The sequence below is a fragment of the Gekko japonicus genome, unplaced genomic scaffold (genome assembly GCF_001447785.1).
Source record: "Gekko japonicus isolate JY-2015 unplaced genomic scaffold, Gekko_japonicus_V1.1 scaffold80, whole genome shotgun sequence".
NCBI classification, from domain to species: Eukaryota; Metazoa; Chordata; class Lepidosauria; order Squamata; family Gekkonidae; genus Gekko; species Gekko japonicus.
In genome coordinates, this window is record NW_015168047.1 from 870,432 (window position 1) to 886,109 (window position 15,678).

A 15,678-nucleotide genomic window follows, 5' to 3' on the forward strand; every position below is an offset into this window, starting at 1 on the left:
GCCTACCTTGTGCTCACCCACATTGTGTGGGAAAGGGGGCAGCCAGCTTGTGGCAGTGGCAGCTTCTACTCCCATGGTGAGGGCTGCCTGCCAACAGTGGCAATGCTTCCAGCTCACTTTGTGAGGGGTCACTTAGCCGACTAGAACTTCCCTTGGTGGCATGAATGGCCAACCCACCCCTGGTGTCCTGTCATATGTACCTGCCTATCTGTTGAGATCTTCTTCTCTAAATATCTGAGGTGAGGCATCTGGTAACTGGGACTTGTCACTGGTGGCACGATGCTTATGAAACTCTCTCCTTTTGAAGGTTTCCATAGCACCTTCTTCATGTGGTCTTAGGCACCAGATGAAGCTCTTATTGTTTTGTGCTGCTTCTGCCTGGTTTGGTGGGGTCTGATTGTCTTGTTTTCAGTCTTCCTTATATTTTTAGCATTATCTTCCTTCCCCTGGGCTTTCAAATTTCCTTGGACTCGTTTAGGCATATACTGCTATTTCTTCTTTTTTAAACACATATCCTTATTTTTTTACTGATTTATTTTCAAACCACTGTCACAACTGTGTATGTATTTTGTGACTGTGTTTTACTGCCTTTATTCTAAGTCCCTTTGATCAGAACAAATAGAAATACTGTAAATAATAACTAATTAATTTCTAGGCTACATTAAAAACAACCCTTATATTCCCAGCATGTCTTCCACTCCAATTGCTTTTACAAAACACCAGGTCTCTTCCTAACTAATCAACCAGATTGCTGTTACTGATTCTTAGCACCTATTATTCCTTGCAATTTCTTTGTTACTTGAAAAGATAGGAAAGGAAGGAATGGGCCAGAAGTCATCAATCACAAATGAATCACATTCAGGAGGAAAACAGTACAAGATATCAGAAGACAGAGAAATCCCCCAACCAATTTCTTCTTAAATTCACCGCCCCCTTGATCTTTTCTCTTGCACAAGAAATTAAAATTTGTCAAGGTTTGTTACAATGAAGATAAATTGCTCTGGTTCTTCCAGCCAAAACTGTGTTTGATGCTACATACATGGTTCTTTTAAGCTATCAGCTCTAAAACTGAAGACTGAAATGTATCCTACACTCAAGGGGAAAAGTAATATTGGCCCCGGTCACACGTGCCGGAAAACGCGGGGGGGGCACGGCTATTTGCGGCGGCGCAATTAGCCGTGTGACAATGTGATCAGACGCGGCGGCGGCAACCCACGGTTCCGGCCCTCAGCATGTGCGCAGCAACAAAGACGGCCAGAGAGAAAAGCTGCGCCGGCGCGATCACACCAAGGGAGTCCACTTGCCAGATGTTGTGGTGTGATCGCGCCCGGAAAATCCGCCATCCAATCGTGGCTCTATCGCAGCAAATTCGCCATGTGAACAGTGCCATTGATTAAAATGATACTCTGCTGTACTCACAACAGGTTCAAAAAGGTTGTTCATAAGGAAAAAGCATCCTCATGTTTCCCTTAGCAATGAACCTGCAATGAAATTGCAACTGATAATGAAGCTCAAGACAATACATCCACCTGGACTGAATGAAGACCTAGGTTTCCTGTCTCATTACCAATGCTGACTTCTCTATGCCTGCTACCCCTCTGTATATCACACCTAATCCAATCACACCTGCTATTGTCATTCACCTGCTGTTGTCATTTGGCATCTGAAATCACTCCACTTTCCAATATATAGGATGGATGGACTCCCATTCTAGCAGTATCTGAAGAAGTGAGCAGTGACTCACGAAAGCTCATACCCTGCCGCAAATTTTAAGGTGCTACTGGACTCTTGCTCTTTTCTACTGCTACAGACAAACTAACATGGCTCCCCATCATGATAATAGGAAGTATGTGTGAGTGGAGGTGGACATCTTTGGGTTTTTTTTAAATTATCCCACTTTTCTCCTTAATGGACACCCAAATTGGCTTATCACATCACACTCCCCTCCTCCACTTTATCTCTACAACAACACCCCTGTGAGATGAGTTAAACAGAGAGATTGTGATGGGACTAAGGTCACCTGGCAATTTCCAAGGCACAGTCAGAATTGGAACCCAGTTGTCCCATGTCCTGGTCTGACACTTTAACCACTATGCAACGGGGAGGGATAACTGTTGGAGAAGATCAGGCTACCTATCCTACTGGTAGCCTAGTGTAAAGTTCCGTACATATTAACTGATGGGCATAGCCTCACTTCAGCCACTAAAGATGAACCTTGGTAGTGTTGCCAACTCCAGGTTGGGAAACTCCTGAAGATTTGGGAGTGGAGCCTGAGGAGGATAGGGACCCCAGTGGGGTACAATGTCACAGAGTCCACCCTCTAAAGCATTCATTTTCTACAGAGGAAGTGATCTCTGTAGTCTGAAGATGAGCTGTAATTCTGGGGGACCCCCAAGTCCCACCTGGAGACTGGCATCCCTAATGCCTGCCCATTTCTATATAGCCCCAACTTGGGTTGAATTGTATATGAAATAATGAAGCTCCCTTCAACCATGTCATGTCATTGGTCCATCTAACTCAGTATGGTATATAGTGTGACTAGAGCAACTCTCTAGGTTGACAGGCAGAAAGAGGTCTTTCTCAGTACGTTACATAAGATCATTTTAAGAGGAAAGTAAACCTAAGGACTTCTGCACACAAACCATACTATTTATTGGTCGTGCAAAGGTCACCAACCTTTGTTTTAATGAGAGCTACTTCTGAATTATGAAAAAATGTTCCCAAGCTGCTTCCTTCTATCAACCTGCTACCAAGTTTTGGTCTGTCCTAGAAACAGAATACAAACTGGGAACAGCACTAGAAATGAAGCTATCATCTAAGCAGCACAGAGGAAAAAATCCTACAAAATAAAAGTTTTTTTGTAAAGCCCAGAGCAGATTTTTTTTCCTGGGTCTTCTAGGGAATCCACAAACTACTCTGCAGCAGCTGGAAAGCTACTAGTAGCTCACAAACTACCTGTTGGAGTCTGCTGCTCTAGAGTTTGACAGAATGTTGTTGGGCTGAGTAAGAATGTTGGAAGATAGTGCTTATATATTCGGATGTTACATGCACATTTTTATATTGTAACCTCCCTGAGCTTGATGATGTCCGACAAATGGATACATAAATGAAATGGTGAGTGATGCAGAACAGACAGATTATGCTAAAGAGTTCAGGCACTTGACTGAATGTAAAACTACATGAGACTGGCAGAATAGGGTTTAGCAAACATGTTTTCTAGAAGGCACCACAATAGTGGCAGTATGGAAACGTTGCCTTTTTTCCATGCAGTGCTGGAACACACAAGAGCATCTAGAAATGGCAGGTCCATCGTGCAGAATGAGAGGTGCAGCAGACTACAAATGAAAACAACATTTTAGTCCCACCAAGCTTTTTATTTGGGAATGTGTGCCCATTAGTTAAGGAGGTTTTTTAAACATGAGGAGATAATCCATTAAAATATTATCCAACACAACTCTCAGCATGCTTCTGCCATGCTTACCTGGTAATTACTTCTCTCTCTCTCTCTCTCTCTCTCTCTAGGCAAAATATCATTGTTCTTTTTGATGTGTTGAATGCACCATAGCCCTTTAATGGTGACTGCTCCCCAAGTTTCATAATAGTAATAAGTAGCATTTATAGAGAACCATTTTCCAATGTGATTTGTAATATTATCTGAGGTTTTTTTAAAGTGTATAATGTCAGTATGATTATCCCCTATAAAAGATGGGAAAGCTAAGGATGAGACATGGCAATCTGCCAAAGACCTCCTACTAAGTACATGGCAGTAGTGTGATTCAAAGCAGATGTTCACAGCTCAGACTTTTAACCACCACACTACTTGCTCCACATTTTGCTCACTTCTGATAGTGTCGAATGGAGTTCTCTCATACGTGTGGTCATTTTTCCAAGGTATAAATACTGTGTTAGATCCAGACTAGATTTTCCAATGACTTGGTGCTTGGGGGGGCAACAGTGGGAGGGCTCCTAGTGTCCTGGCCCCACTGGTGGACCTCCTGATGCCACCTGGGATTTTTGGCCACTGTGTGACACGGAGTGTTGGACTGGATGGGTCATTGGCCTGATCCAACATTGGCTTCTCTTATGTTCTTATGTTCAGAATGGAACTTTCCTGCCTCCCCCTCCGCACTGAATCCCACTGATCTCCATGAAATGCTGCCCCTGAGGGATGGCAGGGATCCTGAGGAGAGACATGAGGGGGGTCTGCAGCAGGACAAGGGAATCAGTGGAAACTGTCAACTTAGCCACCTTGTTAGATGATCTGTGCTAGGGGAAAGGAAATGTGTCCCTGTTTGTCCTCCCAGATGTGTTTGTGGCCTTCAGTACTATCGATGATGGTACCATTCTGGATTGCCTAGGAAACACCAGCCTGGAAGTGCTGTGGGTGGGGAATAAAGCTGGTCTGGGAATAGGTGTTTTACTTGCTCTGGATGGAATTACATTCCCTCTGAAGGATCAGATTCACAGGTTGGAGGTACTTCCAGACTCCACATTGTCCTTGGACAAACATATGTCAGTAGTTGTTTGGAACATCTTTTTTCCGGCTAAGCATAGTTTGTCAGTTGCTGCTACTCCTGGAGAAAGCTGATCTAGCTGCATGGCCTGGTAACACCCACATTATATGGTAATATGCTCTATGTGGGGTGGTTCCTGAAGTCAGTTTGCCCCTGTGCTTTTAAAAAATATAACGGTATAATGACATTACTTGTGGTTATGAACTACCTGGGGGGCCTTCAAGTAAAGGCAGTGTAGAAATGCACTGATATAAATATATAAAACTGTGAGGCAAAGCATCAATCTTGGCTTCTCTCAAGGGGTTAATCTGCAAGTAAGGGGCCTGGCCTCCTCTTGCAGGCACCGTTAATTAAGGGCTTTGGCCTGCCTGGCACCATATCAACTCAGGGTCAGAGAAAAGAGCTTCTCATGAGAACATGGGAGGGGGAGATCAGGAGCAATGATGTGAAATCTTGGAGAATTCTCCTGAAGGTGGGACTGGATGTTACCCATCACCAGACTTGAGGGGTCAAAAACTATAACTGTAATACTCCCCAGAGGGCAGGGGTTCCTCTCTGAGATTTCATGGGTGAAAGGCCTGAATCAATGCTTCGCAAATTGCTGAAATTGTAGTTTATGCTAATTTGAGGCCTGATCTTTGATGTAAATTTTGCACCGCCTGACCAACCTCTGGAAGTGTTAGGTAGTATGAATTAGCTTTGCTGTTTTGTGTTCTGTGTGCCTTATTTACTTGCCTGTTCTTTGAATAAATTATATAAATATATATAAATTTTAAAATAACATCCGTCTGGTTACTTGTGTGCTCATACCTTGGGGACTTACAAGGTCAACCTGTGCAGTTCCTTGACAAAAATATTCATATCCACAAGGAAATCTCTTATTTCATGCTAATGAACATGAGGTCAGATGGCAAAAAGAGATATAATAGAAAAGCAGGTGTGTTGAATAACAGGAGACTATAGCTTATGGATTTTGACCAGGGGAAAAAGTGGACAGTGGAGGATGTACTGCTATGGGATGCAGAAGTGGTATTGGCTGGCCTTCTATAAGCTAAGGTATGTTCTCAGGATTAGTATAGACCTTCCTGGACCTTATCACATCAGACACTGGTGAGGGATCATGGCACTGCCTTTTACTGAATCAGGCCACATGGCCCATTTAGCATGTGCTCTGCCACTGATTTATGAGTCTTCCCTTTAAATGGTCCTCCTTCTAATAAAGTTCCTCTGCACAACAAACTAGTGTATCAGAAATCCAAGTCCTAGTAACCTTGTCTTCTATGGACCGGTTGGCTTTCTTTTACTCTCTTATGTGGGCTGAATCAAAATATCCTGTGTTTTGAAATTTTATTTTGACTTACAACAACGAAAGAAAACGCTTCCTTTTGACTAGCCCTATCAAGAAATTCCATTTGTTCCCAGTTATGTGATATCCTGCAAGTTCAGTGACATTACTTCCTTTTGGGTCATTACTCAATTACATGGCATCAAGATGACTGTGCTGATGCATGTCATTTAATGCCGCATTTACAGCTTTGTGCTTGCTACGCAACATATGTGTGTCTAGAATCTCGATGATCTTATTCACTGTTATCAGAGGTTGAAATACAAAAAGACAGAAATACAGAAAAAAGAAATACAAAGAGGGAGGCCGTGAAGTGTTTAGAAACTTACTTTTTTCTTTTGCTAATGCAGTCTGATTGCAATTTTGAAAACATCCTAGGCTCTTTACACTTAAATTGAGAACAGCCTCTAATTCCTGAACACTCCTAGTTGTATTTAGTCTAACTGTGACAATATGAAGAAAACAAGCTTTCAGGCAAACAGATTATGGGTCCGTTACAGATGCAAAGCTCATGCGCAGAATTTCCTCCACAAGAGTAATAGGGTTGCCAAGTAGTACTCACCTCTGGAGCGGGGGACTCCCGGGTGGATTCCGGAGCGTGGCCCTGCCCCCAGCGTGCCCGGTATCATAACGTCACTTCCTAGTGACGTGCACGCCGGGGGTGGGGTTCCCCCCGGGGCCCAATTCCGCGGCGGTGGAAATCGGGCCTCCAAAGCTGGGGTTTACCCGCCCCCCGCCCCCACTTGGCAGCCCAAAAGAGTAATGAAGCCAAGCTTTTCCTCTTCTCCCAGACTATAAATAGCAGCAGGGTGGCAGCCCAAAGCTGGCAGATTGGAAGGACACCTCTGTGGGGGGTAGCTGTTGATGTCAGGCTGTTGGCATTGATGCAGTGACATCATTTCTGCTGCGATCTGTAAGTGACGTCCTTGTACAGGGAGTGGTGCTCTAGCATTTGCTCAACACTCTGGCAATGGCATCACTTCCAGGCTACACTGGAAGTGACATTGGCGGCTCTGTCAGCACCATGACACCCCTCCCTTTTCCCCATAATCTTCTCCCGTCCCCCATCTGAGCAGAGGTGGAGAGAGCCGAGGGGGGAAGGAAGGTCTTCTCCTGCCAAAGCAGGTCATCAGGGGACAGGTCTGTGTGTGCCTCCCATCATACTAGAGAGCACGGGCAACTTGTACCCAGATGTAAGATAAATAAAGATGAAAGATGAAGATGAAATGATAAACTGCCTGCATCCTAGCGTTATTAAGAGGAACTATTCCTCTTTACCCAATTTCTTCCTGAAGTCCAACAATTCAGTTCTTTCCTCTTTTAAGGAACTGGGAGTTGGTTTTGAATCAATTCAATTATGATTAAAAGAGAAATCTGAAGGGGGGGCAGGAAGGGAGCTGCTACAAAACCCCAGAATTTAATTCTGCGGATGTACAGAGGTAGGCAATGTCTTCCCAAACCTTCCTCCTGCTAGAGCACCACCCTGTAGAGTGTAACTCAGAAAAAAAACCCTCTGCTGAAGAGTGCATCGACATATAACAGAAAACTATCAAGAGAAATGATTTTTTTAAAACAGGAAAAAGAAAATAAGAGGGATCAGTGGCTATATCTTTTTGAAAAGAGTGAATTTTGAAGGGGAGGGAAGGAATTCCACTCCCCATAATGCTAGTCAGGGGTCATTTCGTAGAAAAAGAGGTGCAGGAGCTCATTAGCATAACTCATTAGCATACCTTATTTGCATATGTCACACCCCCTGACATCACCAGAAGTGTGTCAGATGGCAACACCCACCGCTCAGTCTCCCCTGGACTGTTTTGGATTGCTAGCTATTGGGGGGGGGGGCATGCAGATCTGTCCTCGCAGAGGAGGGAGAGCTTGTACCTGAATAAAGCTTGGTCTTAAAGGTGCCACTGGACTGTTTTGGACCGTGGGGCCGGAGGGGGCCTCTGCAGCTTACCTTGCTGCTTCTTGCTCTGACTGAGGGCTGCTGGGAGCAGAGGGTGGGGCTTGTTGCATGTGCCCGCCCCCTGGGCTCTTTACTGCCAGAGCTCCGCTCCTGTGCGCTCCTGCAGGAAATGACCCCTGATGTTAGTGCATCTATAGGAGAGAGCAGGTGTGAAAAAACAAGATCTGTATGGAGCTCATGGGTTTCTGTCCTACATATTTACTGCTTCTCTTAATGTAATGGTTACAATGCACAACTGTAGGACAGATATTTTATTGATTTCCTAAAATTATTTACATAATTATTAAAATGTTTCTCTGCGTTCAGTTTTAAGATTGCCAACCTCCAGGTGACGCCTGGAGTTCCTATGGAATTACAACTGATCTCCAGATGACAGAGGTCCAGCGTTGCCAGGCCTCACCTTTGCTGCAGTGGGGGGCTCCTGGCTCCTCACCAGGACTCTTCTGCCATGCGTGTGATGCACAGGTGGTGCGATGACATCACTAGTAGTGATGTCATCACACTAGGGCCATCGTGTGGCAACACTATAGTGTTTGGGGCAAAAACTCTAGAGGTGTCCTGAATGCTAGAGTGTTGCCACACAACAGCCCCAGTGTGATGCTATCACTACTGGTGATGTCATTGCATCAGCAACATCCCCATGGGACGCTGCTGTTCAGGGGTGGAGCTTCTCCCGCCAGCCAGCTGGCCAGCAGCAGATTGGGGGCCCCAAAATCGGGTGATCCCCTGGCCCCACCGGGGGGATGGCAACCCTACAGAGGTCTGTTCCACTAAAGGAAATGGCAGTTTTGGAGGGCAGACTCTACTATGGCATCACGTCTCCGTTGAGCTCCCTCCCCAAGCACTGCCCCCAAATCTCCAGCCAAAGTTGGGAACACTACTGAGTCTCACTGTCTATAAGGAAAGTATACATGTTCATTGATCAAAGACTAAAGCAAAGCAATGTTCACTAAATTAAAAAAATGCCTTTGTTTCCCACTGAATATGTAGAGGAAAACTTTAATTCATGTTTCCCTAATGATATCCGTTATTTAAGACAGTCATTAAATGTCCATAATATTACCATAATGAAGTAAAACTGTAGAGAGCTCTTCAGCTAAGTTACCATCAGGCTATTAAACAAGACGCCTTTTCTGTAATGGGATTATGGAGCTAATATACAATTAGATGGGGAACATAAATTGCAGTTGTAGCAAACACATGTAACATGATCTCAACAAATGCAAAGGATTTTAACGCACACAATACCAGAGGCAACAAGACTGCTGGAGCTAATGTGAAGAATTCCTGCGAAGGGTTTCATTCAGGAAGCTAACAGGAATACATCCAATACAGACTCCGGTTAGAATCCACTAATTGTGCCACCATTGTTCAGGAAAAGTTTTAAAAGGTCTTTCTATTTATAGGAGGATGTGAATGAAGCTATTAATTTGAACACTAATACACCGAATAAACTTATTTTCATGTATTTTACATACACGTAATTCCTCTGATTACTCATTCTATGCAGAAAGGCTCCTAGTGTTCCAAGTTTATTTTATTCATTTAAAATAACTATTAACCACCTTTTCCCCAAGGTGACTTACAATATTAATAAAATACATAGATTACATAATACCAAACTTCAAAAATCACAATATAGGGCTGCTTTAATCAAATGCAGAATCAAAGCCAGAAAGGGCCTCTCTCTGTGATCTTAAACTCCCAGGCAGGAATGTATGGGAGAAGATGGTCCTTCAAATACTCTGGTCGCAAGCTAGAGTTCCCAGGCTAGAGTTGTTAACCCCTTAGTGCAGGCCTTCCATGGCTATTAAGGATCTATCTGTTTTGTTTTATTCATTTTAACTGGTGTGCAGTAATTCCAATTACTTCGTATTTTTATGTATTTTCATTTGAGTATGTGCATAACCAGTCCCCTTTCCATCTTGGAAAGGGAGCTGGTGGTTGCCTGATCTTCTCTGCCATAAAAGGAGCACACCAAAATTCTGGGGATGACTTTTGGAAGTCTCTTAGGCTCATCGAATCAGAAGACATGTACAGAGTGGGTCTTAAGCCAGTGCTCCACCCCTTAGCAGGCAACATTCAATGCTGGAAGCTTCCTTCCCACACACCCTTTATTGTGGGACTAGCCAGTTGCCTCAGGGCTAAGCAGGAGTTTTTCAGGCTCTTCTAGACTGGCTCTTGGAAGGATCTTTTCCCACCTGCTTCACAGTGCTGCTCTTGAAGATGGTAAAATTACCACACAGACCTGGTTTGAGGATTGGTTAGACCTTGGTGTGCACTGGAATAGTAGGGGCTGTTTGCTTAAGTAAAAAAAATTGGCAAGCATCTTGAGGCATCTCATGAGACGGGAAAGGGGACTACCCTTCCTCAGGTGTGGACTCCACCAGCTGTCAGCTCAACATGGGGGGAGGGTGATGCACTGTGCCTCTCATCAGACCATTAAGCAGGGGGTAGGAAAAGCTGGAGTAGCAGGAATTCCACCAGTGTTCCCTCTAAGCTAAGTTAGTGTGAGCTAGCTTGCAGTTTTTTTAGCCTCTGGCACACACATTTTTGTCTTAGTTCAGGAAGGATGGCTCCAGAGCAAACTAATTTATGCAGCAGCCAAATCTCACAAAGTATGCTCACAACTTTAATGCCAGTAGCTCACAAAGTAGAATTTTTGCTCACAAGACTCCACAGCTTAAAGGGAACATGGAATGCTACCCTGGGCTTGGAGAGCCAGGGTGTAACAGCATTTTGGCAGCCCATGTACTACTTAGGAAAACCAGCACTAAGGGGTAGAGGGAGCTGAGAAGAAGTGTATATATCGGCTGTTAGTTAATGAAACCCAGTTTCATCCAATCCATTTCAGAAATGGCTGGGCAATGGATTCAGTGGCTGTTTTTGAGAGTGCTCCATTCTATGCACCACTATTATAAGCTTTCATTATTTTTTAAGATCCATAGTCTAACACCCCATTTTCAGGCTTGCATAAGACAACTGCAAGGAAGATGGGCAAATGCAGAAAGGGCAGAGTGGGTATTTGGGTGTTCCAAGAAAGACAGGTAGCTGTATATAGAGAGGGCAGAGACAGCATTAATTCATTAACCTGACTGCAGGTTGGAGTTTTTAAGTATCCACAAATGGGGCCATGTTAAGAATTAGATATATAGATAACTTGTCCAGAAAGCAAAATGAGAATCAACCAACTACCACCCACCCAATTCCAAGAATTCCAAGAATTATGGGCTCCCAGAACTGCCCAGGTTGAAAATCAGATCAGAAATAATCTGGGCAGTTTATCCTTCAGACTTCAAAAAGCTATACAAGATATAGTTCGCTCAGAGTTCAAGAGCTGCATAAATGAAAATAAAAAACCCTCTATGCTTTCTTTCATATTTTTATCCCATACTTCTTCCAAGGAGATTAAGGCAGCATATATGGTTCTCCTCTACCCTACATTATTCCTGCAACAACCCTATGAGGCATGTTGCACTGAATTTCTGTCAAACCCAGATCACTCATATCTGAAGTTTAATCATAATATGAAGAATGAAAACATGAAACTTTCCTCAAAAATCAATTTGTCATACAAACGTGAACTTAAACAATTCTGACTGAGTAAAGGAAAAGAAAACATCATCTGAGATTCCATAATGGTCACATAAGAACAAAAGTAATTCCAATATCTGTACTGGCTTTTTTAATGAGAAGCCTCAGTTCCTACCCAGAGTAAAAGGTAAGAAACTTTGCAGTCGGATCAGATAGAATATGGGTGCCCATTAGTTCACCAGGAGCGTAGCTTTCATTCCCATAGGATCAACTGATCCTACAACAGGGCCTATCTAACAGTCTTCCAAACTGCATGATTGGAGATCTCCACAAATAACTTTTTAGTAAGAATGTGATATTATCTATAGCGCAAAGCCACTGGTTGCCTTTTAACACTCTCTCTGTGTCTCTGTGTCCCTGTTTGTCTACACACATTCTCAAAAACACAGGCTTCTTCCTATGAGTTTACATCAGATAGCTAACGATCTTAGAAGCCATGATCAGAAGTGATAGTAGAAACTACTGGAAGGGAAATTACAGTGTGTACTAGAGTACCACATTGAAGTAATTACAGAAATGTCAGAGAAAAACTTTATATTCTTGAGGAACCGATATTGTGCACAAACTGAGTGGTATCAACTTCATATTCACCAGATGCTTAACTGCTACCATTTTGGAGAAACTGATGTAAAAGGTCTCTAAATAGTTAGCTTGAGCAAAGCTATTAATAAGGTATTTAAATCTACATTCAATATCCAGCATGCAGCCAAAATCCAATTTCCTGCATCCAGAGGTAACATTTTTATTCCATAGCAAGAATAATCCAAGGGAAGGAGGTACCATTTTTCCACAACAAACATCTGTGCTCAGTACATGAAACCAGCAATACAGAATACACAGTGGTCTCATACATACACTGGTGTACTCTGGTTTGGATATTAAATATAAGCCAGAGAAAAATTCTGCCATTCTGTCTTCCACCACAACCCAATTTATCTGCCTCAGTAGAAATCCAGTGGTTACAAGAGACAGCTGAACGAGAAAATTTTTGTAGTTCCTCCATCTTTATGTATCCCCGCACTTACACACGCATTCTGGGCAAAGTACACCCCAGAATACCCAAAAGTACTGTGGTTTTCCCTCAGATTGTATAAATCTTTAACCCTTTAGCAAAAGTGAATGACACAAATAATAGGAATTATCATTCCTGGAATGCATTGGAGGGAGGAACGTGGAGGCAGCCTGCATGGAGGACAGGAACTGCTGAACCAGGACAGCCAGTGCTCTGGACTCGCCATCCCTGACAAAGACACTGTGCATACATGGGCAGAGAAGAGTCAGAATTATGAAACAGCCTCAAATGAAGGCCATCTTAACATGTCCTAAAACAACCACTATTGCAACCAGATTCATTTATGTATTTAGATACCCCACTCTTCTCCCACCCAGGCTAGCCCAATCCCATTGGATCTCAGAAGCTAAGCAGGGTCAGATCTGCTTAGTATTTGGACGGGAGCAATGTTCCCTCTAAGCTGTGGAGTCTTGTGAGCAAAAATTCTACTTTGTGAGCTACTGGCATTAAAGTTGTGAGCAAGCAATTTGGCTACTGCATAAATCAGTTTGCTCTGAAGCCATCCTTCCTGAGTTAAGACAAAAATGTGTGAGCTGGAGGCTAAAAAACTGTGAGCTCGCTCACACTAACTCAGCTTAGAGGGAACAATGGACGGGATACCAAGAAGGAAGTCCAGGATTGCTACACAGAGGCAGGCAATGGCAACCCACTTCTGAATGCCTTTTGCCTGGAAAATCCTACAGGGTCCCCATAAGTGGGCTGTGACTTGACAGCACTTTTCGCCAACACCACCGCCAACACCATTCGTCTCCCCCAACAGGGACACAAGGCATCTGTTTCCCCCTCCTTGAATGTATCCTCACAGCAATACCCTGTGAGATAGGTTAGAGTTAAGAGAGAGCAACTGACCCAGAGTCACCCAGCAGAGCTGGGTTTCCCAGATCCTAATCTGGCACTCTAACAACTGCATCACACTTCCTCTTTAGATGCTTAAACAGATCCTTTGATTCTTCTGATCTTTTTTCCTTAATGGGAAATTTGGGTACCTCTACCATAAACAGATGCATTCATGGCAAGCTGCAATCAAACAGGCAAAAAAATTAGCAAAGGAAGATTTGTCTAAGTTTACCTTTGCTTTGCGGAAATGGTAGACCAGTAGCATGCTTATGAAGTCCAACAGCATACAGAGAGTTTGGAATGAGATGATAGCAAGTCGTAAGTACTTGTCTTCTTGTGCGTAACAGGGAGTATCATCTGTACAGTACGAACATCCTTCCCTGCAGGGCAAGCAAGTGTAGACCTCCTCAGTCATCTTGCCTCCAGAAAAATGGCTGGCTGCATCGTTCCCTAAAAGTAACATGGAAGTTAAAAAAAAAATGATTGTTAGCCGTAAAAAATAAATAAGTAAAAGACCACTTTATTCCCCTTCCTGGTGACCTGCAGTTTCCCTTTCCATGTGACTTTGAGAAAGAACTGTAATTAATCCACTACCCTTTACTCCTGATGGACAGCGAGACATTTAACTAATGTCCAATTTTGAAACTTTGCTTCAGAAGATTTGCTTATTGTCCCACGGTTTTGTCATGATGATATGCAGAGGGGGAAAACAATGTTTGGTCTTTGTTTGGTCTCTCCAAACAAAGAATGCTGGTTCACACACCCACATATATAGTGAGTGTTTGATTTCACAGCACTACTAGATTCCTTTTCAAAAAAAGTAATCAAGAGTGAATGTGTGTAGAGGGGGAAAGTGAGACTGAGTTGACAGGCCGCATCTCTGACCTACAGGCAATCAGTAGACTTCATTGTGTTGTTCAAACAACACATTCCAGGTGTGAGTAAGGGCATTGGGGGAGGATAGCAAGATCATGGTGGAAGGCCCTGGTCCTCGCGCTATGGGCATTCATGGCCCCTGATCATGCAAACATGAATACAATTTGTATGAGGGTAAGATCTATGGGCAAAATCTGTCACTTTGATCTTGCTCCTCCACATTTGCATTTACTCAGCATTTGAAGACTAGAAGATGAATATGGCAGCCATCAAAGCTGGCACAACCAAATAACAGTGTATTTGCACTAATGTGAGATTGTATGGAAGTTCTGTCTGTAGTATTAGATCTCTGACGGCCCATTTAGAAACAAAAGTCAACATGATGTTGTAATCATCCAGTGATGAATGTGTGAACTACTACTCTCTCTGCTGAGAGCAAAGAATGAGAAGGCCAACATTTAGGCCAGTTCAGACATTTGTCCTAACAGTGAGCCCCTACATTAGTTCTAAATCCTAATAGATGGAGAGTGCAATCAAGTTGAAGCTGACTTATGGCAACCTCATATGGTTTTCAAGGCAAGAGATGAACAGAGGTTGCTTGCCATTGCCCACTTCTGTGTGGCAACCTTAACTTCCTTGGAGGCCTCCCATTCAAATACTAACCAGGACTGACCCTGCTTAGCTTTTGAGCTCTGACAAGATCTTGCTAGCATAGGCTATCTTGGTCAGGGCTTAAATTCTAGCACCTAATATGTGAGGCTCCCAAGCTTGAAGAGCTTAATGGACTCAGTTTATTCAATGCAAGGATCACTTTACCTCTTTATCACTTTCATGTTTCATAACACAGCCACCAATATTGCACCTCCCCTTGTTATTGAATTTTCTGCAAAAGCAGTAGCTAGGGCAAAAAGACAGAGTGTATATGGAATAAATGTGAGGCTTTAAGAGTGGCTGTAGTGTAATCAGGGCTATTTTGGGGCAGGAACGCACAGGAACGGAGTTCAGGCTGGCTTCCAAGTTGGCCACGCCTAGCAGGAACTCATTAGCATAGTAGGCCACACCCAACAGCAGGAACTCATTAAGATTGGCTACATTAGGGGGTGTGGCCTAACATGCAAAGGAGTTCCTGCTACAAAAGAGCCCTGGGTTTTGACAACAAACAAGGTAAGCAGAATAAGAAGCAAAAGGTGGGTGTGGCTGGATGAGCACACTTCTGGTAACATGGGGGGGTGGCCTAATATGCCAATGAGCTGTGCTGTCATGGGTGTGGCCTAATATGCTAATGAGCTTCTGCTGTTGGGTGTGGCCTATTATGTTAATGAGTTCCTGCTGGGCTTTATCTACAAAAAGAGCCCTGAGTAATGAAATACCAAAATAACCATTGTAATAATTTTGCGTAGGGATCTCAATTATAGCTTTTTAGTGCCTTGTTTGCAGCATATGGTTCTTGGGTAATTTCTTAGCAGTGTTTTAA

General features: G+C 43.4%; 1 protein-coding gene across 1 annotated transcript in view; it reads right to left on the reverse strand.

The window, feature by feature from the left end:
• GPR158 (G protein-coupled receptor 158) overlaps nucleotides 1–15,678 on the reverse strand; it is a 193,656-nt gene that overhangs the window by 67,615 nt on the left and 110,363 nt on the right. Inside the window, 1 exon segment of the mRNA XM_015414287.1 lies at nucleotides 13,561–13,778. Within this exon segment, the coding sequence (XP_015269773.1) occupies nucleotides 13,561–13,778 (218 nt within the window).